The sequence below is a fragment of the Ciconia boyciana genome, chromosome 1 (assembly GCF_034638445.1).
Source record: "Ciconia boyciana chromosome 1, ASM3463844v1, whole genome shotgun sequence".
In the NCBI taxonomy this organism is placed as follows: domain Eukaryota; kingdom Metazoa; phylum Chordata; class Aves; order Ciconiiformes; family Ciconiidae; genus Ciconia; species Ciconia boyciana.
In genome coordinates this window covers 85096906-85115461 of record NC_132934.1, presented here as the reverse complement: position 1 = coordinate 85115461, position 18556 = coordinate 85096906, and the positions used below count along the sequence as shown (strand labels likewise).

The 18556-nt window shown below is 39.4% G+C and overlaps 1 protein-coding gene across 3 annotated transcripts in view; it reads left to right on the top strand.

Moving 5' to 3' along the window:
• Positions 1-14679, top strand: part of RIMKLB (ribosomal modification protein rimK like family member B) — a 45536-nt gene extending 30857 nt beyond the window's left edge. For all 3 annotated transcript variants that reach the window (XM_072878239.1, XM_072878228.1, XM_072878221.1), the window contains exons 4-7: positions 6614-6844; positions 8782-8868; positions 11821-12024; positions 13489-14679. In XM_072878239.1, the coding sequence (XP_072734340.1) occupies positions 6614-6844; positions 8782-8868; positions 11821-12024; positions 13489-13952 (986 nt within the window). In that variant the 3' untranslated portion in view covers positions 13953-14679. The remainder of the gene's footprint in view (positions 1-6613; positions 6845-8781; positions 8869-11820; positions 12025-13488) is intronic.
• Positions 14680-18556: the final 3877 nt, after the last annotated feature.

Below are 18556 nucleotides of genomic sequence, written 5' to 3'. Positions count from 1 at the left end.
TTAAATAAAATTGCATTTAAAGTGCTGTACTTTACTACGTATCACCCAATTTGTGGGAATTTATGTTGCTTACAGTTGTTTTATATGATAGATCTGTAAAGTTAGATCAACATACTGCAGCAAGCTTTTGAGAATAGTAGACTACTATTTTGTTAATGTTAATTCTTTTGTTAATTATTCCTAAATTCTGCCACTCTCTTTGCAGAATGTATGCTCAAAGTATGCTGAGTTTTAAAAATTTTAGAGTTCTAATTGTGTTTGAGTTTCGTGAGGGAATGTATATCTTATTATTGCCAGTAATCTGCTGTTAAAGTTTGGGGTATTTCCCTTTTGAGCTTTAAGTTTGCTTTTATATGGCAATTAGGATGAAACACATTTAATTCTCTGCAAGTAAACTGTAAGTAATTATTAAACAATTTAGAACTTTAACACAAATATTATGCAGCGTCTTGTGGCTGACAGATATCGGGAGGATGAATGAACCAGAAATAGTAATGCACTATTTTGAGAACAGGAGTGAGTCTAAGTTTGTAGAAAAATTCAGTGATTTTTGTTAGAACAACTGATTAATTGGGAAAAGCAGGTAGCAGAATGTGATGTCCTCAAAATATGAGGGAACATTTGTGTGATGGAAGGCTATCCTGTTTTTCCCAGCTGAGTAAGTTGAATTCATTATAGTCTGCTTGCTGAGTGACTGTTTATTTGGGAAACGTTAGCAACTCCATGGATGGATGGATGAATAAATTGGAATAACGAAGTTGAGAGAGCTGGAGACTTTCAGGTTAGCATACAGATCTCTGAGGAAAAATCTGGGTAATATTTTTGGAAGTTCTCAGTCCCTGTTAGCTCCTGCTGGGAATGTAATGGGAGTTAGTGTACGTTTAGTGCTTTTGAAAATTTGATTCAGATTTTGTTTTTTGGAATGCTGCATGCACGATGACCATGCATTATTCCACTTGTATGCTATGCCTCATAGGAATGTATTCCACATGCTGGGTCTGCCTGAATACTGAAACACTTTTTTCCTGCTTCGTTTTCCTTGTGTATTTCAGAGCAGTTGGCATTTATTAGGCATTTTGCCAAAGACAGAAGCAGTCACTGAAGTTAAATTCTTCTTCTGAGAAGTGGCTGCTTGTGGCAGCTGTGGCCGCAGAGGTGAGGATTCCTTTCATAGCTACCCGTGCTCTACAAGGAATAATTTAACTTTGTTGTCACATTTGGGCACTTCTCATAGTCGCACAGTTCTTGGATAAATTCTGTGAAATGTATACATTTGGAATTCTGTTTGGAAGAAGAAGGCCTAATGACTAGAATGCTTTATGTTGCTGGATTCATGGCAGCACTGAATAGGGAACTTCTGCAAACTTTTGTGCATCGTTTCCGTTCTTTGATCCATTTGGTCAGAAACTTGATATGATAGGTCATGAGCTTCCATGGGTAGCAAGGCAGTTATCAGTTCTCATCAGGCACAGATTGAAAGGCTTGGTGTTTTTCATCATGGAAACCCGTTTACTGATTTAGGTTTTTCTAATGTACATATGGAAGTAAATGTAAATGTAGTATTTCTCCCTGGGAAAGTTTCTTGTTCATTGCTCTTATGTCAGTGTCCTCTCGGTTTCTTCCCCAGGCCATAGCTTCTGACATTTCCAGCTACTTAGTCTTTTCATCTGTCATAGTCTATCAATTAATAGTGATGATTCAAATGGTATAAAAGTAGAAGCTTGATATCAGTAATTTGATTTACATGTAAGCCTACCCAGCTCTCCCTTCTGCTTGTGTATTAAATACTTTAAGCATTTAGCTTTGCATCATACCATTTTATTGAAGAAGTTGGCTATGGTTCTTACGGTCACATGCTCTACTTGAAGACCTGAATTTGAATCCTAAGTATTTCATGGTCTTGGTGACTCAGTTTCCCTTTTTTGGCTGTTTTCCAAAATTATAATTTGGAATGAAAATAGTTTTATAAATTTATTTGATATTATTGAGATTTATTTTTTTGTTAAAAAGGCTTGATGTTTGCTATAATGAGAGCTATAAAAACTCTGTAATTATTTTTTATGTCCTTGCAAATCTTTGAGTTTTTAGACCTATCTCTTGAAACTCTGTTCTTTCTGTGAAAACATTTGCATTGTTTCAGCTGAAAGTACAATTGTTCATAACATGGAAACTGGACATGAGGTATTGCTTTGCCGTAGCTATTAATCTGCTGATGAACTGATGCTTGTAGAGATTGGAAGGGATTTGTGTAGAGTGCAGACTGAATAGAATGAGTTTCAAAAATGTCTAGCAACTTAAAATGCTGCTTGGGTGTGAATTAAGATGTTCAGAAGCTGCACAGTTTCTTGAAATCTTGATCCTTTTTAGCCATCCATAATGACATCAATGTAGAAGTGCTTCTTAGAGTTTCTAAAGCACAAGAAAGTAGGATAACTGGGTAGATGAAGCACCAATGCTTACGGATTGTAAAAGGTGTGAGGCTGCAGTTTAAGAATTTATGTACTCTGGCTGTGCTTGTGATTGACTTGCAGAAGCGTGTTTGGCTTGCAAGCTTTACAGGATATTGTTACAATGCCTGTATTTGGATGCTTAGCTTATCCCAGTTGTGTAGTGAGATTCATTATTGTAGAATCCTGTCACTGAGGCTTAAGGTCAGGCATTTTGCCTTGTGTTTTGCTGTAGGGTGGGAACAAGCACACAGTCATCTTAGGAGCCTTAGCTGATGGGCAGCAACTTGTTAAGTCAGGATAACTCAGGTTTTTTTGTATGTCTGTATTTTGAGGCATTTCATTTGGAATGTGTGCCACCTAAATGATAACTCTTTTAAGAGTGAGGCTTTTTAATTGAGAAATTGTGATCGTGAGATAAATTTGTCTTAAGGAAGAAGACAGAAGGTACTAAAAAAACCCTGCATGCATGAATGAGGGCTGGGAAGTTCCAGAATTTTGTGTGCTTTCCAAAGTATATGCATCCACCCTAAAATTGTACTAAATCAGTTTGTAGAGAGGCAACTGTCATCCTGAGCATCTTGCTATGCAAATAGTCTCAACCATGTTAAGATGTTACTACTGTCTTGAGAACTTTCTTAGGGTATAGATACATGTCTTCTGATACCACTGGTAACAGCAGTAGAAGTTTCTGCCTCTTTCTTCTGACTTACTAGAGTTTAATGCTGCATTCATTTTCTGTGGACTTCACAGGTTCATGTGATGGCTTCTAATCTGTTTGAGTCAAAATAAGCCTTTTTAGCAGAGACCAGCTACTTTGCACTTTAAGCTCACCTGCTGTTCTTTGGGAATGAAAAGCAGCAGGACTAGTTGGGCCAACTGGTGAGGAATCATGCATTTACCCACTTAGTTCTATCATGTGCTGCTTTGAGCTCTCTTTGAGAGAAACTTAAGGCTTTTTGGCTTTGAGGGATGTGGTGTAACTGGTCAGGTTCCTTCCCAGGTGATTACAGTTTGCATTGCAAAAATTCCTTTTGCACTTTCATCTGAATACTGTGATGTTTGGCATATAATGTTTAAGGTCTACCATATTTCATTTTGGAGAGTTTCATCTTGCAGAGGAAGAACAAAGGAAGCTGGTACTGAGTGAAAGAACAGGTCTTGTTCAAGTGCAGGATTTACATCTATTTTTATAGTGTGATACTCCAGCTCAGGAGTCTTTAAGTCATAAGGCCAGAGAATACCCAAATGTTTTATAACCTAAGAAATTGTTCCCCAGGCACTGGTAAAATGGTTGTTATATGTTGGTAAAGTTCATAGTATTAGATAAGCATGAAATCTCCCTTTCCTGGCTCTTAGTATTGAAACTTCAGAGGACTGTATAGCTGTCTGTTTGCTGTGTCTGCAACGTCATGGGCGTCCACTGAGAAAGCCAACAAATGGACCAACTTGTTATTTGCCAAGGTACTTCTGTATGATCTGAACATCTTCTACGTGTTTGTGAGGTCGGTTCATTGTCCACAGGCAACTGTGAATGTAACTCACTACTACTGTTCTGGGACCAGGATGGTACTATTACTGCAAAGGAAAGAGAGTTCATCTCCATTTAAAAAAAAAAAAAAAAAGGTTTGATTACCTCTTAACTACTCTTTAAGTAACATCTCTGTAACATATCTTTTTTTCCTTTCTCCCTGCTTGCATTCATGAATTGGTTCTTTGGAAGAGAAATTAACTATATGCATTAATTTATTCTGTGTTACTGCTTTCAGCACATCATAATGAATAAATATTATTTTATCAGCCCACTCGGCAATAATGACCATTAACCTGATAGTTAACTGCTGGGTCTCAGGTGGAATGCTGAATACAAGCTTGTTCCAAAATGGCAGAATCTGGCTCTCCTTTTTACTGTAATAAAGCTGCTTCTGTTCGCAGCACTGTGTTGCTGGGAGACTGCAGCTAATTTTTATGGCGCATGTCAGTAGTAGTGACTCAAATTATACATTTCATTGAGTAGCTCTTCTCTTTGTTTGTAAACTGTCTTCTGTGAGGGGAGAGAATTTTTTTTTGTTCTGGGGAGAATGGTATCCAGACCAGAGAAAATGACTGAATCTGGAACAAAAACTCAGATTGTTCTGTTGATAACATCATTGTACTTCCAAAGTCACTCTAGGGGGGATGGTGGCCTGGCTGAATTTACACCAGTCTGATAGTCAAGTGTAATGCAGGAGAATTCCCAGGTGAGGTACATACATCTCCTCAAACTGCTGTTTTTCTTTTTCAGACTCCATGGTGCAGAACTTAAGCATGTGGTGTGACTAAAGCAAAACAACAAAATAGACTGTGAGAGATTATGAATTGGAAAACTATGTAGTTTTGGTTCACAACAATGATACAGTGGCAATTTTGGGGCTCTGTAAAAAATGCAGTCCTTTTTAAAATGATTGTTACACAGCTTGCGCATGGATCAGGACACACATGCAATTACAGTGGCAAAAAGTGGGTGTAACTGGGCATGCACCTAAATGAGAAAATACATGTGTAAGGTGGAATCTGACAAATAAGTTAAAAATGTTTTGCTTGCTGAATCTGTACTCCTTTTCTGGCTAAAGGTAGATGGTAGTCCATTTCCTGATGTTCACATTCTGCTTAGGTTTTTAGCAATGTCTTGTTTTCAATCTTGCTTGAGATGCCTCTATAAAATGGTGTGTGTGTGTCTGAAGCCTGCTTGCTTAAACACGCAAGTCATGTCAGCTGCAATGCGGCAGTGCTTGGTGCTAATGAGGTGAGCCGCCAGAGCACCCGTCTGCTTATGTTTTCTCATCTCTGTGCAGTTATGGCAATGGGGATTGGAAAAAGGGATTTGTATTGGATATGGCTCTGTTTTGGCCTTTCCAGAGTGTGGTTCTGTGTCCTCCTGAGGATTGGGCAGTATATTTCTACTTCCATTTTGGGAGTTAGGTGGTTGCTTCACTGTATTTAAGGCAAACTCTAAAATACATCCTGGTTGGGAGAAGAAAAGAAAACAGGAAGTACAGAGAGGGGGACACCTCTTCCCCCCCCCCTCCCCCAAATTCAAATGCACCTTGAAATGAAATATATTGCCTGGCAATATGTGTCTTCAGGTTGAGTACATGCAAGTCAGTATTTGAAAAGTAACATATTTGGAATAGAGCTGATCAGGTAATTAATTTGGGCTAGATCTGAATAGTTACAGCTGGCCTTTCATAGGCACAGAAATGCAGATGCTCTGTGATTTCTCAGTTCACCTTCTTTCTATTTTTTTTAACTCTTAAGGTGCTGACAGCAGTGTGAGCTCTGTATTTTATGCTGAAGTCAGAAAGTTTTACTTTGAACATAAGGCAAATAAAGTGACTATCAAATCCTATTTGTCTTTTCCCATCCTTGATGCCAGACTGTCTTCATCGCGCTTGATGCCTTCCTGTCCAGTCCTATCATGTTGCCATTCCTGCAGCCTGTTTTTCAGTGTTTCTTTTTCAGAGACATAGTCTGTAAAACTATTGGTCTTGGTGGCAAAGCTGGCTTTCCTTCTAGTTCCTGCCTTAATGTCACGGCGTGCTGCCCTGTTAGCTGCTAAAGTTATTTCTGAATATTTATTTAGTATAAATCAGATAGTTGAAATTCTCTGTGTTAAAAATACTGCCTTTTTTTTTTTTTTTGGTCATATCTAATCTCTGTTACTTTGGCAATATGTTGTGTAGTGTGATACCACAGAGGGATCAATACAGCTGGGACTGGGAAGGGTCTGAACTGTATCATGTAGGCAAGAACCTGTAGGCAGTGGGAGGCAGGAACCTCCTTGAGCTATTGATACTGTTGATGTGAATGTAGTGTGCAGATAACACCCATAGAAAGGATGATGTGTCAAATGATAAAAAAAGTCCTTCACCCTGGGAGGAGGCCCAAGATTGTGTGCCTTAATACAGTCTGTTCTTTGCCTGGTCCTAGTTTTAAGATTAAGAGTGACATGTATGAAACAGCACAACTGACAAGATGCATTTTAGGGAGAGTTGCGCTGTTTTAATGCTCACTGTTGAAGTCTGGTATCTCTGTTGTGATCACATACAATGGAGTATTTCTTTGCCTGTTTACCTTCTCCTGAAGACCTTGTAGTTGATTGGGATGTTTTTCTTTTCCTTCTTTAGGTCTCCGGGTGAATGGGGAGCTCATTACTGCTTACCCACAAGTGGTGGTTGTGCGTGTACCAACACCTTGGGTCCAGAGTGACAGCGATATCACCGTCCTTCGCCACCTAGAGAAGATGGGCTGTCGATTGATGAATCGTCCCCAAGCCATCCTCAACTGTGTCAACAAGTTCTGGACGTTTCAAGAACTTGCTGGTCATGGTGTGCCTCTTCCAGACACTTTTTCATATGGTAAGGCTTTTGGATCAAGAGGATGGTATAGTTGCCTACCATAATTTATGCTTTTGCAGTGTAAAAGATATGGGTCAAGTTTTGGAAATCCATAGAATTAAAGTAGCATGAGGCTAGTTCCATAGATAAGTGTTCAGTAACCAGAAAAAGAAATTAAAGTCACAACACTCAGATTTTGTTTTTGGCTTTGTTGATCAGCTGTGATGCTTTGGGAAGAGTACTTTAACTCAGCCTCCCAAGCAACTAACTATGGCTGTTACTACTAAAACATTTTGAACTCTTTTTCAATTACCTGAAATAACAGACAAGAGCTTGGGGAACTAAATGTCATAGGATACTATAAACATCTAGACTTTGATAAAACCTGAAAGCAGGTTAAACTTCTATATGAATAAAAATATCTGCAAATATATTAGTTATTGTGAAAGGACAAAAAGAGTACAGGGTGTCATGTTCAACTTTTAACAGTTGTTTGGGGTTTGTTTCCCACCAGAACAGTTAATTATTAATGTTTCTTGTGCCTGCCTCTGGAGTCTGTGGTTCCTGACAGAGTGCTAGGTTAGAGGAACCATTTATCTGAGCTACCCTGATGCTATTTCTGCTTTTAATCACAATATATTAAAGAATTGAAGATACCTCTCAGCCTTCCTTTCCTTCTTGGGAAATACCAGTGCTTTCCTCCCCTTTGTGTGGTTGCACCAATAGGCTTTTGTAATGGGAACTTGTCAAAAACACAAACAAAATTGACAAAAACAAAAACATGGGTTTCCATAAATTACTATGAATTACTATTTCCATCAATTACTGTGAAAACACATTTGAGAAGAAACATACCCTTTCTTTATAGATGTGGTTGCTCCAGCTCTTTGAGAAAGGAATGAGCTTTTAATTTTTTTGGGAGGAAGGGGAGACCACAAACGATAGGGTAATTGCAGAACATCTCTGTTTGTTCATAACTCCATGCCACTTCTTTTAATGCCTGCCTCTGGAATTTGACAGAAGCATGCCCTTTTTTTTTTTTCTTTTTTCTTTTTGCCTTTTTTTTTTTTAACACAAGTATCAAGTTATCAGTGAGAGCTGGCTTTGCCAAGAAAAACAGGATGTGCTGAATGACATGTTATTCCACGACACACATTAAAATCCATGGCAGGCTAGTGATGGCTGCTGCTGGCTTTGTGACCAGTGTCTTGGCTTGACTTCTGCACTTTACTCCACATGCTATTAGAGGAGTCTTACCCCTTTGTCTGCTGACTTTCTCTTCTGTATTTCTTGTACTGTGGTCAGCCTTCTGTGAATTAAACTGAACTCAAATAACCTTGAAGTATCAACCACAATCATGTGAATGGTCATTAAAAGCTACTCGCTAAGGTCCTTGCAGATGCAGTGAGACAAAAAGGTTGAAGTACTACTTCAGGAAATAGGGAGAATGAGATGCAGGAGACTTAAGCCTTGGAAAGGGGGGAGGTGGAGTGACAAGATTTGGGTTGTTGCTGCTCTCTGGATTATGCCTTGTCTTTGTATTCCATGTTGCTTTCCTGGTTAGTAGTTTGGATGGAACTGTTACTGGTGTTACATCTGTGCTATTTTTCTGCTAGACATTTGAAAAGGTGGGAGTTGATACAGTAAAAGGGGTAAACTGGAACAAGATGGTAGAATCGGGGCATTCAGATTTGGAAGACTGGATTGAGCCTTTTGAGGTTGTGATCAAGAGGCCTTTGTCAACTTGTCTTCCATTTCAAAGGAAGTAGGAATTAGTATCCCACAGATTACAAACACCTTCAAAGTCTGATCATGCTCCATGACCAAGTTCCTCTTAACTGATAGTTTTTTCTACATTATCTAAGCTGTAAGGGTGGGAGGAGTGTGTGGCAATTACATCCCTGATTTGGCCACACCAGATTGGTGGCACATAATGTTGTTGGTTTTCTTTTTGCCAGGTGGTCATGAGAATTTTGCCAAAATGATTGATGAGGCGGAAGTGCTGGAGTTCCCTATGGTGGTGAAGAACACGCGGGGTCACCGAGGTGGGTGTGAGGTCAGGGGTGAGGGCAGGGAGTATTCTGAGCAGAACTTTTTAAGATTTTTGTCTTGTCAAGGGATGATAGTTAAGAAGGTCTTCTATTAGGTGTTGGACTTCTTTGCAGTGCATTTAAATTCTACCTCCCTTCGACTTCTGAATTTTGAGTAGGCTGCAACACTGGGAAGCAGTTTTAGTAGAACCTAGTCTTGCAATAGGAGGGGGGATAGGGGTTCAAAATTATGGTGCATTGGTGACTTCTGTGAGGAAAGCTTTGAAATGGAATAATGGAAGGTCTGGCCTTAGGGAAGTAAAGAGAAGCCTACATGGATTTTAGGGATGTTTCTAAATAGGCATAAGAAATGAAATCTTAGTTCATTCAGTCTTAATTTGACTTTTTTCTACTTGACTTTGCCTATAATTAGGATTCTGATTTAAATAAAATCTCATGTATTGTTTGTCAAACTGGATCTCTATTTTTCAGAATAGTATCTCTGATGGTGCTGGTGATAATACAGCAGGTTCAGATTAAATTGTTCTCAGTCTTTTAAGTGTTGAGTATGAAACAATATGTCAATTTCGTTTAATGTTAGATAGTGATCTACTAAAGGAAACCAGGTTTAAAATCAGTTTCAGAGCTTATTTGCACAGGAGGTTGCACTGGTTTTGGTTTACTTTAAAACCAATTTAATAAATACTAGAAGTAAAAAGAGACTGAAACTGAAGTTTAAGCACATAAACCAGCAGTTACCTTAAACAAAAGCATAAGAAAAAGACACCACTTCTTCCGTCTTAGTGTCCGTCAGTTTGTTCCCCCTCTGTGCTGCTCTGGTGGATCTCTTCTGCTGGCATGAGTGTTTCTGTAGCCATGTAGTAAATGGATTTAGGAACTGATGTTGGATGAATCTAGATGGGTTATTTTTACTTGGATTAATTCCTTATATGAATTACCATTTACTCGCACAGATGCTTGTGTTGATGTAATGGAAGAGTGAGAGCAAAAGGCTGGGGCAGAGTAAGATCAGACCTACTTCTGTTGGCAGTAATGCCTGTTTATATGGTTTTAAAGTGCTTGTGGAGCTATGAAGCCAAGTTGGACTTTGACTTTGCAGCAGGCTGAATTTGACAACTGTGGAGTATCTGAGGCAGTGGATTTGACTTGACACTGCCTCTTGTTAAGATCTACTAAATAATTATAGAGTTTGCAGCTATTGACTTTCTTCTCCCTTTTTTAGCCAGAATTCATGTAAATCTCTTTACAAGTTTTGCTTTAGAGCACTTTAAATTCCAGGCATTTTAATGCAAATTTATGCAGACTACATATGCTTTCATATTAAGAGAGTTGGGGAGACTTTTTCAAATTAATTGAAGAGCAGCCATTTGCAAATTGTATTTAGAAACCAGGCAAACATGGTCATAGGTACTGGCAGATTAATAAAAGTCATACTCTTCTAGGCCCACTTTCTGCGTAGTTTGCTGCTGCAGCAAATGTGCCAATCTTATTTTTGCCAAGATGTCATGGTGCTGCATAATTCCCAAGAAGTAGTTCCTCTCCAAGCCATCATTATTCCTATCCCATTTTAGGAATACAGTAGGATTATTAAGTGCCTGTAGCAGAGCTAAAGTTGGGAATAAGAGAAAGCACATGGAGGTTTTTGCTTTCTTGTCGTGATTTTTAAGCCTACATTCTGATACTCTGTTTGTGATGAGTAATTCCATGTTCCTCAAGCAGTGTTCTGCGTTATGGAGACCTTAAATCCTCATGAAGCATAGGCTGCTCCAGTTGGGCTTTAGAGCACTTGGTGGAATTCTTCTTCACACATTATTTCTCCTAGTTCTGCTACTGCTGCATTTCTGTTCCCTTAGTTTAAGATAGGCAGTTTATCACTTGATTTTTGTACTCTGTTAACATTGTAGCATAGTTGAGTTACAATTTTGCCACAAAAAAAATTGTGCAGCCTTATTGCAAAACATAAAGCTAATATGACACAAAAGAGTCCTTAAGAAAGGGGAAGAGGAGTTGAGAAATGTAGCTAAAGATGGAAAGGGATGTCATGTAGTGAGACTAGAAATGAGATGGAAAGTGGTAGAGTGTTTCAGGAGTGACTTTCATCAGCATTAGTAAAATTGGAAGAGAACAAAAAAGTTGGGGAATGAAAGGACATGTTTTAGGTTAAACAAAAGTCCTTGAGTTGTTTGCTTGCAGAAAAGCTAGTGATTTCTAAAGAGTTTTTTTGCAAAATTGTAGTACATTCCATTCATTTTATGTCTTGTGGACTCTTCTGCTAAATTATCTTGGATACTGTGGAGTGTAGCGTTTTCGTCTGAACGTAGTTGTTCCACTGCAAAGCCTCATTCTGGAGTTGTGAGCTCTTGTAAGTATTGGGAAGAACAGCTCTCAGCGACCTCCCAACAGAGAAGCAGTTGGTTCTGCAGCGGCGCACTAGTGACTTCAGAGTTGTTAGAGCTGCCTGGTGTTTAACAATTTCATGACATTGGTTCTTGTGTGTCAAAGCTGTAGGCTGCAGGTCCAGTCTTCTTGGGTGTACAAAACTGTTATTAATTAAATGTCTGCTGCTCTTTTAAGTATTTCTTCCTTTTTTCTCTCATTAAGGACTTGTACCAAAAGGAGTTGAAATTACAAGACCACCTCCTTTTTATCTAAAGCTGTTTTCTTTTCTTTTTCTGTCTTTTTCTTTCTTTCGTGGTTTTTAGTTTTTTTGTTGTTTGGTTTTTTTTACTCCTCGTAGGGCTCCTCAACTCTGTCAGTACTTGAACACTTAGAAGCAGTGAAACACTGATGTCCACAAAAGAATTTGTAAATGGGTATAAGCTACAGATGGAGCCTTTGAGAATGGGTAGCATACTGGTCAGAGGTTTTACTTTTATGTGCTGAGTCATTGACGCAGCTCAAATCGGTAGCTTCTTCCAATCTTCCGATGTTCTTTTCTTCATGCAGGTAAAGCTGTGTTCCTGGCACGAGACAAGCACCATTTGGCAGACCTAAGCCATTTGATCCGTCACGATGCCCCTTACTTATTTCAAAAATACGTTAAAGAGTCCCATGGCAAGGATGTACGTGTCATCGTAGTAGGAGGCCGTGTGGTGGGCACCATGCTCCGCTGCTCAACAGATGGGAGGATGCAGAGTAACTGCTCACTTGGTAGGAAAAGCATTGTTCATAGTTTTGATCAGAATTTTTCAATCCGGTTGAAAAATCACAAACCCAACTGAAAAAAGCTGCAGGTTTTATTTTGTATTAATTGTGCTTACTGTTGGGGGTTTACAGCAGAAACACAAGAGTGAGGTTGAAGTGCGATGTGTGTTGAGCAAACATAGAAGGAGAGACAATCTCTGCCCAAAGTATTAGGTGGATAGGATGGATGAAAAGGAGGGGGAAGTTCTGGGAACACAAACGGAGCAACTGATGTGGTAGCGGCAGTGTCATGCTAATGCCATGTTATCATTCATTTCATCCTGTTAAGAGGAACAGAAAAAGAAGGAAGACAGAATTCGAGACTGAGGGAGGTGGAGGAGATGGCCAGTTGGCAAGAGGGTAGAAGAGAGTGTTAAGGGAGGAAACCGTTGAAGGCAGTAAACAGTTGGATTGCATTGTGCAACTGCTGTGCTGCCTTAAGTCTGTCAGGCTCCTCCCTGCAACCTTTTCCCCCAAAGACCATGTCTGGGAGGAAGAGGAAGGTTACTGCATTGATTGTAGCATACTCAGAACTGAGTTTCTGCATAGCTTTGGGTGTAGGATGGGGGGTTTCTGAGGGTAGAAGTAGGAAGGAGGGTTGGGATTGCCTGGCTGAAACTGTACTGAACCTGAGCAGGGATGGGATAAAATGTGTTCATGTGTAGCACAGTTTTGGTTAGTCAAAATGCCCAAAATGCCTGAGAGATTTTAGTTACTACTTGATGCTGAGGAAATATAGCCTGAAAGATTTTTCTGCTAAATGTTTTTTGGTGGGTTTTTTTTGTTTGTTTGTTTTGGTTTCTTTTTTTTAACTTAAGTATTGTGATAGATGAAGTCTGAGTCGTTTAATACTTAGATGATGGACTGTGAACTGGACCAGCTGAGGTTCAGACACAAATGTTCCCTAATTCTTGCTTTAGAGACAGTAACCTATGATAGCAAGCTGAGAGGGACATGAGCAGATGATAATGTCTTAACCCATGTCCCCCCTCAATTATATCTGTTAGAGCTGTAGTCTTATCAGGAACGCTTGGTTTAATTTTGCTGAAAGATTCTTTGTGATAACTTACAAATATGTGTGGAAAACCTCTACCTTATAAGGAATAAGGGTGCTGTGTTACCTCATCTTTTTAATATCCCAGGATCATAAAAATGTATGATAACTTTCTTGACTAAACAGTCAGCACTTAACTATTTTTTAAACAAGTCATAATCTTGACCTGCCTTGGCAGGTCAGAATCTTTTGAAATCCTGCTGTGGTTTCAAGTTCATTAGTAGTCACTGTGGAAAGGAAGTTGCTTTCTGAGTCATCAGCAGTATGCTTGCAGGCTTGCTTTGGAGCTTCCCATCCAAAAAGCACCAACGAGTTGAGAACGATGTCAGTCACCTGTGACCAGACTACAGACAGCAAGTTTTTTTCACTTTTTCCAGGTGGTGTAGGGATGATGTGCTCACTGAGTGAACAAGGCAAGCAGTTGGCAGTCCAAGTGTCAAACATCCTGGGGATGGATGTGTGCGGCATTGACCTGCTGATGAAGGACGACGGTTCATTCTACGTCTGCGAGGCCAATGCAAATGTAGGTTTCATTGCCTTTGACAAGGCTTGTAATCTAGATGTAGCTGGTATCATAGCGGACTATGCCGCTTCTCTCCTTACCCCCGGTCGCTTGACGCGGCGCATGTCCTTGCTCTCTGTGGTGTCCACGGCAAGCGAGACTAGCGAGCCAGAGCTGGGCCCTCCAGCTAGTGCCGCTGTCGACAATATGAGTGCTAGCTCCAGCTCTGTCGACAGCGACCCTGAGACCACGGAGAGAGAGTTGCTCACCAAGCTCCCGGGGGCTCTATTCAACATGAACCAGCTATTAGCCAATGAGATCAAACTTCTTGTAGAGTGATGCCACATGTAAATAGATGACCAACAGAACTCTCTCTTGTAAATTTTTTTAAACCAACTTGCAATGCTGTTTATCAGAGAAGCTCAGAGGAATGAGGAAAGGGGTATGTGTGTGTCAATCAAGAGAGCAAGAGTAAAAGGCACGCGTGCTGTGATTGCTGCCCCTACTTTTTTGTAGAACATGAAATTGTGTTCATTCTTCAGCATCAGTTTTCTAATGAAGATGCTCAGTTCACAACCTAAGTGGGAATTTTATTTGGATGCTGCTTTGGTCCCCAGACGTATTGTAGTTCATGTGTGTTCACAGGCAAGCATTGAAGCATGATTCACACCTGAAGACTTTCAGAAAGCTGTCTGGCAGCTCTCTAGAAACTTCTGTGAATTACTGCACCAGTTAAATCTCTTCTACCTCTGTAAGGCTTGATCCTGTAAATTGCTGAGTGCCTCAAATTCTCAATGTGAGTTGAAGGTGTTAAATACCAGCTATTTCAAAGTTCCTGGACACCTACTGCTCCTGCTGTTGTAGATGGGAGCTGTAAGATCAGGATCCTTTTAAAGTCATCACTTTCTGACCTTGCAGGATATGGTCTTTCAAATGATGAGGCTGAGAGAAGTGTCAGTTGACTTAACATGAGCTTTCTGTACGAATCTGTAATTTGTGCCATCTTGGTATTAATTGGCAGCTTTGTGTCTATATTTCTTTATAAAGCTTTTGAAGAAGGATTTTAGTACTTGTGTTTTTTCTCATTTCAAATCCTGATTTTGGAACGTATGTAGGGGAATTGGTCATATTCTATTTGTGGCAGAAGTGGCACGTTTTAACTATTTTTTGCATGATTGGAGGAGATAAACAGCACTGTAATGTTTGGTATACAAAATAATGTTTAATCCAATGTGAAAAAGAATTACACTAGTTTAAAGCAAACGTGCATCGACTTGTATTTGTTAGTGTTTTAGTCTTTTTGAGAGAGATCTGCAATGTTAATGTTCCTTTTTCTTTAATACATGCTAGTCCAACACTCCCTTCTCTATGCCTGCATCTTTAACAGTGGCCAAAGTGAAAACACTGCAGACTATTTGTTAAGAAAACACTGAGTTAAAGCCTGTACATTGGTGGGGTGGGGTTTTTTTGTTGTTGTTTTTATTTTTTGCCTTTTTTGTGGGGGAAACATGGTAAGGTGTGGAGGAGGGAAAAGCTGGTTTAAAGTGATTAAACATCTAGAGGTACTTTAGAATAAAGCTGCAGTTCATACAATACTTACCAGGCTTACTTTTTCCCCACTCAACATAAAAGCTGATGTTGGCAGAAATCCAAAGAGTATAACTGGGGAGAAATACTCAATTTTTAGCTTTGGGAAACATGCAGCAGATTTAAAAAAGAAAAAATTTAAAAAAAAAAAAAAAAGGGAAAAAAGAAGGGGGGGGAAGAGAGCTCAGCCAGAATTAAAAAAAAATATATAACCTAGGTCCGCAAACAATTAACAAAGTGATCCCGGACCGTTACGTGTGTTTCGTGTGAGTGCACACACTTGTGTGTGTTTGTGTGTGCGCATTTACTTTGCTTTATTTCTTTTTGGGTTTTGGCTGTTTAGCTCATAATTTTTTTCCAGGCTGCCTGATTTTACTTAGTCCTTCTGGCTGTGCATTTTCTCATTAGCCTTGAGCTGTTTTGGAAAACAGATAACCCAAACAGATATTGAGTCCATTTTTCAGTCCCTATCTTTCTCCCTCCTTTTCCTCCTCCTTCTCCTCCTCCCTTTTCATTCCTTTCTCATTCTCTTGGGTTCATAAAGCCCTGGAACTATAGATATATATATATATAAAGATAAGCCTCTTTTTTTAAAAACAAAAAGTAAAACGTTTACAATTCAAAAATAATCTTGTGAAAATAGGGTTTGTTTGGAGGGGGGTTGTGTGTGTGCAATGCTGCTGTTTTCTGGATACTTTAATGGAGCATGTCCCATGTACCCTCTGAGGCTCTGCACTGCCCACCTCTGTGGCCCTTCCTCACCTCTCTGCTGCTCTGCTGTTTTATCTTCACTTGGACCTTAAACACAACTCACGGACACTATGCAGAGAGTCTTCAAGAGGCAATAAACAGAACAGTATTAACCTGCTTTATGGAGGTTTGATCATGCTTCTTTGTACAGTTTGGTTTTTTTATTTTAAAAGGAATGTAATAAAATGGCTTTTTTTTGTAGAATTAAATATTATTATTATTAAAATCAAGTGAAAGGTTGACTGTTGGTGTTAAGCAGGAGAGTGGACCAGCTGGTCCAGCAAAGGAGCTTCAGCAGTAAAGGTATTTTTGAATATTTCTTTCTGAGCCTTCAAGTGCACAGCTTATACCTGAAGAATATAAGGATCTTTAACTTCCATGAAGAGTTGCAGAACCACAGAACATGAAAGAAACCTAATTCTCTAGTCACTGAGCAGTGAACTGTGTCTTCCAGAGGCTCTTCTCCCCTTGCTTGTTTATCTAAGGGGAATTTGGGCGGTGGTGGTTTTTTGTTTTGTTTTCTTTTTCTTTTCCTTTTTCTTTTTACTGGTAGGTGCCTGCACTCCTTGAGAGGCTGATAGGGTCAATCCTTCCCTCTTCAGCTGTGGCACACATTGAGCACATGTGGAATAACAGCAGGGAGTAAACGTGCTGCTTGGTATAGTGGGACCTCTATATTTCTATCACAGGAAACATCTTTTAGAGGAAAGCTGGTAACAGAACATTCTGGACTGTTTTTTGAGTCTCCATAGTATTTTGTGGCTCACAGGAACTTGTACGTTTCTATCACCCTTTCAGAATGTCTAGGTTACACCTCACAGTAGTAAAATTTGTGAAGTAAACATAAGATTTTTTTGAAAGAGAAACAGTGGATTGAGAGATTTACAGTTTGGCTCCCTTGGAATAAGATGCTCCTCTGTGGTTGATGCTTCCACTGCTAGTTTGGAGATAAGTCTATGCATAGTGATCAGGGAGGGAGACAGGATTTGAAACATCATGTACATTTGTTTGGACATTGGGTATTGATACTGCATGAAAACCTTGCTTGAGGGTTCATTGGTACAAATGGGCACACGTGTCTCATGTATTTACTCCCTACTTATCCGTTGCTCCTGAAATAGTGAAACGCATAGAATGGGCTGGGGGTGCAAGGGGGGGTGTCTTGTTTTTAATTAAAGGAAAAAAACACCAACAAATCTAGCCTGTGGTAACTGGGCAATGTTTCTCATTGAAGGTGAACTTTACAGACGACAGCTTTGTACACTGTATTTCCTTCAGTTCCATATGCTGAAAAACACATGCTAAACTTTCATACAGTTGCACTAACACTACCTCCGTATGTGGGTTTGGAAGCATGTGCTGAAAAAATGGTCAACGTAGTGCTGGATTACAATAGTGCTAATACAGCTGATGGTGATACAACTATTTTTGTATATTTTAATGTTTGAAAGAGCCAGTTAGAAATTCTTGTTTGCAAGAATAAGTTTCTTAAGCTATATCTGATGAAATTTTGTTCTTTGTAACACTGGAGATTTTCTTCTGTTCAACTTACCATGTTTATAATTGATGTCTTGCTATGTCAGTGTATGGATTGTATCTTAAGCCTTGTATTTAATGTTTTAATGTGTGTTATAAAATCTTTTCCTGGAATGTTACAACACCTCCTCTGGAACACAACGTCAATGCTTGATGCATATGTGGACTGTTAACGTTTCTGTTCTGGGCTGATGGTCACTCTTGGAGCATTTTCTCCCACTTCGTGTGGTATCTTTCATGTGTGATACTTACTCAGGAAGTAACCTCTGGAACAACTGGGTATGTCAGATGCAAAGGAGATACTTCTTCAGATGTTATACTGGACTTCAAAACCCAACAAATGAAACCAGTGACGTTTGCTAAATCTTTTCTCCCCCTTACTGCAAAATTATGTCAGTTAAATACATAAGGGACCTTAAGGGCTTAGAGAGACTTCGAAAACAAATTGCATGTACAGTATCTTTCTCATGGCTCACTCTTTTTGAGAAGGTTTATGGGCTTTATGGCTGGTGTGAGACATACGACCCACTCCTGTCCTCTCTATGGAATAGTAGGTGCTCGGACAGGTAACTTCTGTTGCTACTGTCTTTTTCCTTTTTAATTTTTTCACTGTTCTAGGAATTGTTTTAAACTGAACACTGCAGGATTTATAACCAGATGTTTGCTGCCTTTTCCTTTGTTTTATTTCTTTAAGTCTTTCTTAACCTTTGAGGATGACTTTTGGAGCATTCTGATGGTGGATCTTGGCCTGCTGTTGGAAGTCTCCAAGCCTCTCATATTTCCAATTTGAGTTGAAAAGTTTTTGTTTTCTTTATTTGTTTAAACTGATGACACAAATTAGATGCGTGAATTTCGGGTGGGATTTGTTGTTGCTCTATTTTGTGTGACTTATTCTCCCTTCTTTTACAGAAATGTGTTCTAACAGTTCACACTTTGTTACTGTTCTTTGCAAAACTTTTCAGGAGCCAAAAAAGTCAAACAATCCAGAGAAAACCTTCCCTTCTCCCCTTTCCGATGGCAAGAGTGAGAACTTATGAAAAGTCCTTGAGAATGTTCCTTCCTAAACTTTT